General features: G+C 40.9%; 1 protein-coding gene and 1 non-coding gene across 2 annotated transcripts in view; one reads left to right on the forward strand and one right to left on the reverse strand.

Annotated features, from left to right (window-relative positions):
• The window catches only part of CCNB1IP1 (cyclin B1 interacting protein 1), a 25,810-nt gene that overhangs the window by 5,351 nt on the left and 12,428 nt on the right, over positions 1-8,031 (reverse strand). Inside the window, exon 4 of the mRNA XM_003797299.3 lies at positions 505-836. Coding sequence (XP_003797347.1) covers positions 505-836 — 332 coding nt within the window. The remainder of the gene's footprint in view (positions 1-504; positions 837-8,031) is intronic.
• On the forward strand, positions 5,057-5,185 carry LOC111727623. The gene has a single exon (XR_002775125.1). It is a non-coding gene; the product is annotated as a small nucleolar RNA SNORA11 (small nucleolar RNA).

Here is an 8,031-nt window from a genome sequence, read left to right on the forward strand (position 1 = left end):
CAAAAAAAAAAAAAAAAAAAAAGGAAGAAAGAAAATATATTAAAAAGAAACTTTTCCATAGGGTAGACGTAAAGCTCATGTGCAACTGAATATGTTAAACTATTTCAAACTGCACACAAATGTTATGTCCAGCCTATATATTCATTAAAAAACATAAAATATAGCTGTAGCTCAGTAAGGGCACCAGCCACATATACGGAAGCTGGCAGGTTAGAGCCTGGCCTGGACCTGCTAAACAGCAAAGACAAGTACAACCAAAAAATAGTCAGGCATTGTGGCAGGTGCCTGTAGTCCCAGCTACTTGGGAGAGTAAAGCAAGAGAATCACTTAAGCCCAATAGTTTGAGGTTGCTGTTAGCTGTGATGCCACAACACTCTACTGAGGGCAACAAATTGAGACTCTGTCTCCAAAAAAAAAAAACATAAAATAGCAAAGAAAAAATATCAGAAGTTCCCACATATGCCTCAAATCATACTCTCAAGAGGAATTAGCCTAAGTACTAACCTGATATGTCCAGAAGGCCAGTGCCCGGGAGCTAATGTCCAACACAATCTCTGGTCGCAGTCCTGCCAATACCATAGCTTTATATTCCTCTGATGGACTGAGTTCTGTGCGGACAATATCTAGCTTTCCAGAAAGGGTACTGTTGCAGGCAGGACAGATAGCTGGTGAACGACTAAACTCACCACTACCATGCTGATCACAGAAGATGTGAGAGCAAGCAGTGACCCATGCATAACCAGAGAGTTTGGTGCGACACTTTCTATAATTACAGAGCAGCATGTCTTCACACAAAGACATAATAGGATAATGAGGTCTCCAGACGCTGAAGAGACCTAATAAGAAGTAAATGAAAAGGTCAGATAAGTCAAACTACAATGCAAATGATATAAACAATGAGTAAAAAATAAATAAAATATTCATGTTTTCATCCTATTGTGATAAAATAATTCATATTTTGTTTCCATATTTATTCTAATCAACATATTATATTCATTTCAGTCACTCAACAATATTTTTTGTGCTCCTTTGTCCTTTCTTTTTCCTAAAAAAAAAAAAAAAGAGTCTCACTTTGTCACCCTTGGTAGGATGCTGTGGAATCATCTCACAGCAACCTCAAACTCCTGGGTTTAAGCGATTCTCTTGCCCAAGTAGCTGGACTACAGGCACCAGCCACAACGCCTGGCTAATTTTAGAGACAAGGTCTTGCGCTGGCTCAGACCGGTCTCAAACCTCTGAGCACAGGAGATCCACCCGCCTCAGCCTCCGAAGTGCTGGGATTACAAGTGTGAGCCACCTTGCCCGGCTTCTAAAAAAAATTTAGGAAAAAGTTAAAGACAGGTTACAAATCTTTTTTACAAAGGTAAAAAAATAAATAAATAAATAAATAAATAAATCTTACTAAGGTCAAAACTAACATGTACAGCGAAAAGAAGTTTTGGAACATTTACAAGGCCAGGCACAGTGGCTCACACCTATAATCCTAATATTTTGGAAGATTGAACCAGAAAGATAACTTGAGGTCCAGAGTTCAAAACCAGTCTGAGCACAACAGCAAGACCCCTGCACTACAAAATAATTTTTGTTTTTAATTAGCTGGCTGTGGTGGCCCATGCCTATATGTCCAGCTACTTAGGAGGCTGAGGCAAGAGGATTGCTTGGGCCCAGGAGTTCAAGGTATGATATAGTCACTACCACCTAGCCCCAGGCAACAGAGGGAGACCCAGGCTCAAAAGAAAAAGAAAAAGAGGACGGTGCCTGTGGCTCAGTGGTTAGGGTGCCGGCCCTATATAACAAGGGTGGCAGGTTCCAACCTGGCCATGGCCAAACTGCAACAAAAAAATAGCCAGGCACTATGGCCGGTGACTGTAGTCCCAGCTACTCGGGAAGCTGAGGCAAGAGGATCATCTAAGCCCAGGAGTTGGAGGTTGCCACAGCACTCTACCAAGAGCAATAAAGTGAGACTCTGTCTCTATAAAAAAAAAAAAAAGAAAGAAAGAAAGAAAAGATAAAGAAGCAGTAGTTACAAAATACAAACAAGTAAAAATCAAAGCAGTGTTTTCTACCATTCCTCAATAACCTAAACAAAAACCCAAATTTATTACCCATTCATACTTCTTAGAACTTGTTAATTTTTTTGACATAGTCTCACCCTGTCGCCCTGGGTAGAGTGCTATGGTGACATAGCTAACAGCAACCTCAAAGTCTTGGGCTCAAGTGATCCTCTTGTCTCAGCATCCCAAGTATCTGGGACTATAGGCAACTGCCACAATGCCCAGGTATTTTTCTATTTTTAGTAGCGATGGGGTCTCGCTCTTGCTCAGGCTGGTCTCAAACTCCTGAACTCCGGTGATACACTCACTTCTGCTCTCACAGTGCTAGGATTACAGGCATGACCAACCTCCCCTGGCCTCCTACAATATTTTAGTAGAAAGACCATATATGACACTTGACAAACTTAAAAGTCCATGCACTGATTTCAGTCATTCTTTAGTGCAAAGTTTTATGCTGTACTTTTAGGCTTTTCACATGTGCAGGTCTCACATTTTCCTGACTTAAGAAAAGCAGCCTTTTAGCACTGCATGGAAGCTAGCCTAATATATGAGTAATTCACCATGATATAGACAGAAAGTCTGCATAAACTTTGCTTTTCTGCAGATATTTTATGGTGAGTTAAACAATTAATATAAACACTGTACTATTCAATGCTATGCTTCTGCTTAAAACATTTATAAAAATAAAGCAATATTCTGGACATACCAAGCCATATATTGCACAAAATAATAGTAATACACCAAGGAACAATGTTTACATCTATAGACTGACAAATTGTCAAGAACGTTGTTTTAGGGAGAGAGGAGAAAGGCACGGTGGTGGAATTGTTGTGCTCCCACCTAATGGGCACAATATAAGGGTATATGGCACACCTCCTGGGTGCAGGCCATAACTACAACAGGGACTCTACCTAACAAATACAAACACTGTAACCTAATTGTACCCTCATGCTAATCTGAAATTTAAAATATATATATATATTTTAAAAAGGAATGTTGCTTTGTTCACAGGAGCTAACAGGGACACTCTGACACCTTTATCCCAAATGTTCCCACTGGGTGAGTTTCCCCAGGTAAATGCCACCTGACAGCCAGAGTTAGGAGGCCTATCTCACTTTCCAGCAGAGCAATGGGCATACTGGAAGCAGATAAGCTGAGAACAGTTCTGAAGCTCAGGCCTTTCTCAGGCAGAGCGAGAGGCATAGCCAATCACAAGTTTCCCACGGGAGGGGAAAAAAGCCGATTTAATGGGCAACACAAGCCGAGGAGCAATTTTTAGAGAAAAATACCTACAAAAAGTCCACTCGAATTTTCAGCCTGCTTTCCCCGCTTAACAGAGAAAATAATAATAACAGTAATAACACAAATAAAATACTTAATCTGACGTGCCTTAGAAAAAGCGCGGGAAACCGCCTCCACACCTTCAGGACCAGCAAAGATTCTCCGTGCGAAGGCGCCCGTCGACACTACGTCAAACAGCGCATGCGCAGTCGCCGCAAGGCCTGCCGGGTGGCCACCCTGGGGATGGCGCGCAGGATTCTGGGATGTGCGGACGAGGCTGTGGCAGTCAGACCCCGCGCCTGAGGGCCAAACGCGTCTGGAAGGCTGCGAAGGCGTGAATCTTGTGTTTTCTAGGAAAATCGGGTGCATTATAGTGGGCAGCACATACTTTCTAAGTATCAGGAGAAATTCTAAGAAATTGTGTGATATGGGGTGGTGCCCGTGGCTCAAGGAGTAGGGCACTCCCCCCCATATGCTGGAGATGGTGGGTTCAAACCCAGCCCTGGCCAAAAACTGCAAAAAAAGAAATTGTGTGATACCTGTAGTTGGACAACTGTCACGTCCATTTCATTTTCTATCCATCTTGGACTAAACATCTTTCCAGTTTTACACATCCTCCTTACACATTTAAAGAAATTATAACTTTGACTCTGCATTACGAACATTCATTACAGACCAGGCGCGGCGGCGCTTACACCTGTAATCCTAGCACTCTGGGAGGAGGAGGCGAGTGGAATTACAAGAGGAAGATCCCAGTCTCTACCAAAAACAAAAACTAGCCTAGCGCTATTGTGGGCGCCTGTAGTCCTAGCTACGTGGGAGGTTCAAGAGGATCTCTTGAGCCCAAGAGTTTGAGGTTGCTGTGAGCTATGACGCCAGGGCGACAAAGTGAGACTGTCTCCAGCTAGATAGATAAACATTCATTACAGCACTTGAAATTAGGCAGTAAGATTGGGTGTCACAACCTTAAGGTGATCTACCTGTGTGCTGTTAGAATTTAAACTTATAGGCGGCGCCTGTGGCTCAGTTAGTAGGGCGCCAGCCCCATATACCAAGGGTGGTGGGTTCAAACCTGGCCCAGGCCAAACCGCAACAACAACAAAAAATAGCTGGGTGTTGTGGCAGGCGCCTGTAGTCCCAGCTACTCGGGAGGCCCAAGAGTTGGAGGTTGCTGTGAGCCATGACTCCACAGCACTCTACCCAAAGGGATAAAGTGAGACTCTGTCTCGTAAAAAAAAAAAAGAATTTAAACTTATAAAGATAAGCAGAAAATGACAGTTGTGAAGGTGAGCAAAGAAAAGGAACAGGTAACAGCAGTAGAGTAAAATTACTACCATACAAACACCACCAACAATTACAGGACCGCACACAGGTAGATCACCTTAAAGCTGTGACAATGGATCCTATCGCTCAATTTAGATTAAAATTAAGCTGAAGAATCGGCTCGGCGCCAGCCATATACACCAACAGTATCGGGTTCAGACCCGGCCCAGGCCAGCTTAACAATGACAACTACAACAAAAAATAGCAGGGACTTGTGGTGGGCGCCTATAGTCCCAGCTACTTGGGAGGCTGGGGCAAGAGTTTGAGGTTCTTGTGCTCTGTGACGCTACAGCACTCTACCAGGGGCTACATAGCTTGACTCTGTACCTGTGGCTCAAGGGGTAGGGCGCCAGCCTGTGGCAGATTCAAACCACGCCCAGGCCAAAAAAAAAAAAGGGGGGGTGTACTCAGAGCAAGGGGCCTAAAGAATGGCTCCTCTGTTTATAATATGTCCAACAGGAAACTGGGATCATTGTGATCTGGGGCACAGAACTTGTGGCCTCTCTATGAACAAATTCCCTACATGTGAAGAAGAAAAAAAATGATAAAATGTATGTGGTGGATGTATGGGTGATTACTGTATAATTCTTTCAACTGTACTGTATGTTTTAAAAATTGCCTAATACATTCTTAGTAAAGCATCACAAGAATGGAGAAGAATCCAATGTACTCAATCCTAATCTGAAGCCCGTAGACGATCTAATACATACTCTCATAAGAGAAAAACTCAAATCAATTGGGGGGGGGGTGCAGTGGAATGAGGGCGAGAGGAGGAAGGAGGGAGATGGGAGGGTTATGGTGTATGGCACAACTCTTGGGGGCAGGACACAATTATAAGAGGGGCTTTATCTAACACATGCAATCAGTGTAACATAATTCTTTGTACCCTCAATGAACCTAAAACAATAAAAAAAATTGCCTAATAAAATATTGGAAAACTAAAAAAAAAAAAACAAAGCTGAGGAAGAGAGGCCTCAGATTATAAGCCTTAATGATGTCTTTTGTAGCCACCTTTCCAGAGGTAACCCTATTATGAATTAGTAACAGGTACAATCAGCTAAGGGAAACCAAACTCTGCAAACCCCTTTGTGAATTCATAATACGGACTAAACCTTTGTCCTTCAATTAAACTGCCTTAGTTAAGCAACTTCCTACTAGTTTTGTCTGTTTGCAACTAATTCACAGTAATTCCCTTGGGTCATCTTGGCCTTTGTATACCTTTCCTAAAATATCTTCTGAGAGTTGAGTGGTACAAATAGGATTCAAAGAAAATTCAATGTTCATGTATAAACCCTGCCATCCCTATCATCTGTTTTTGGCTGTTTGAGTCTTTTGTGCATTTTCTGGTTTTAATTACACCAAATGTAGAAATACTGAAGTACAGAAAAAGGTATAATCTCATTTAAAGTTCAAACCACAAAACATTCCAATTTCACCAGTACTTAACTTCACTAACCTAGCTAAATTACCACTGCATTGTAATACGATCACTTCCTGGACATGTACCCAAGTTACTACATTAATTCATTTTGCATTAACTCATTTTAACAGCCACCACCCACCGTGAAGTATAGTTACCCATCTTCTAATGGACATTAATTCCAGGTTATTACAATTAGAATTAATAATGTACTGAAGGCTCAGCGCCTGTGGCTTAAGTGGCTAGGGCGCCAGCCATGTACACCCAAGGTGGTGGCTTCGAATCCAGCCTGGACCCGCCAAACAACGACAGCTGCAACCAAAAAATAGCCGGGTGTTGTGGCGGGCGCCTGTGGTCCCAGCTACTTGGGAGGCTGAGGCAGTAGACTTGCTTGAGCCCAGGAGTTGGAGGTTGCTGTGAGCTGTGATGCCACAGCACTCTACCCAGGGGGAAAGCTTTAGGCTCTGTCTCAAAAAAAAAAAATAATGTACTGAATATTCTGCACGTCTCCTTGAGTACACCTGCCAAAAATTCTTCTAGAATATAATACCCACAGACTGGGTTATTATAAGAACCTTCAAATAAGCTAGATATTGCTAAACCACTCTCCAAAGTAATAACATAAATTTCACTGCCACCAGCAAAGTATGAGAGTTCAATGCTCCAGACTCAGCAACATGAAGAAATGTTTTCATTTTCTTCCAATCATAGTGTAATGGTATCTCAATCTTATTCTAATGTACAATTCTTTGATTAGTAGTGAGATTGAGCAGCTTTCCATGTGAATGTCTGGAATGTCAAGGATGCTTATCTGTAAATTGCCTGTTTATATCTTTGATAATTTTCTTGGTTTGTGTAGAATCATTGAAGTTATATGACATGCATACCATATAAATTTCAATCTGGCTGGGCTTAGTGGCTCATGCCTGTTATCCTAACATTCTGAGAGCCAGAAGGATTGTTTTGAGTTTAGGACTTCAACGCCAGCCTAAAAATAGAAAAATTAGCCATTCCTCATGGCACCTGCCTGTATTCCCAGCTATAGCTATTCAGAAGGCTGAGGCAAGAAAATCACCTGAGCACAGGTTGCAGTGAACTACCATGACACCACTGCACCCTACCCAGGATGACAAAGCAAGACTGTCTCAAAACAAGTTTGAATCTTAGAATAAACAGCTTTTCTTTTTCATGCTTATGTCTACTCCAATATCATATTCTATGCTTTTCAATAGTTTTTAAGTTTGTTCTCCATATACAGACAAAGTCTAAATAACAGTAAGAACTGTGGAGAGACAGTGACCACAGTATTGAAGAGAGCAAACATTCCAACTTCAGTCTTGGATGAAAATAGTAATCAAGTTACATCCCTAGGTAATATTTAACATGCAAGGAATAAAATACACATTGAAATATTGGAAATGATATATTTATTTGCACAGTGACATATAATAGTTACACTGACTGTACAAAACTAAACAACTAACCACAAAGCCAAAACTATTCCAAATAACATTTATAGGTACGAAAAAGTTTTCAAAGCATTTAGAAAAGCAGTTTAGAGATACAATGAAGGAGAAAAAGCATTAGGTTTCAAGCAGTAATTGTGCTATACCTGAATTAACTTCCTATTCTGATACTTCATAATAGCTGAAAATTGAGAATTTTAACAGAAAAGTGCAACAACTTAAAGATCTAACATATTTCTTATTATTTTTGACAAAGTTTAATGACTGAATATTTAAGATTATATATTACTCACAAAATTATTTGCAGGGCATTTGGTCTCTAAATTCTGACAGTACAATTGTGCTTATACATAATCTATTCCCTTTAATTGAAGGTTACTTTTACTTTTCAAAAATGGTATTTTTACCATGAAGACTGTATTTTCTCTTGTATCAATATTCTAAGTACCTATCAGCTTATGAGTATTTATTTATTTTTTTTTTTTTT

The sequence above is a fragment of the Otolemur garnettii genome, unplaced genomic scaffold (assembly GCF_000181295.1).
Source record: "Otolemur garnettii isolate 467f Iridium unplaced genomic scaffold, OtoGar3 scaffold00114, whole genome shotgun sequence".
Taxonomy (NCBI): Eukaryota; Metazoa; Chordata; class Mammalia; order Primates; family Galagidae; genus Otolemur; species Otolemur garnettii.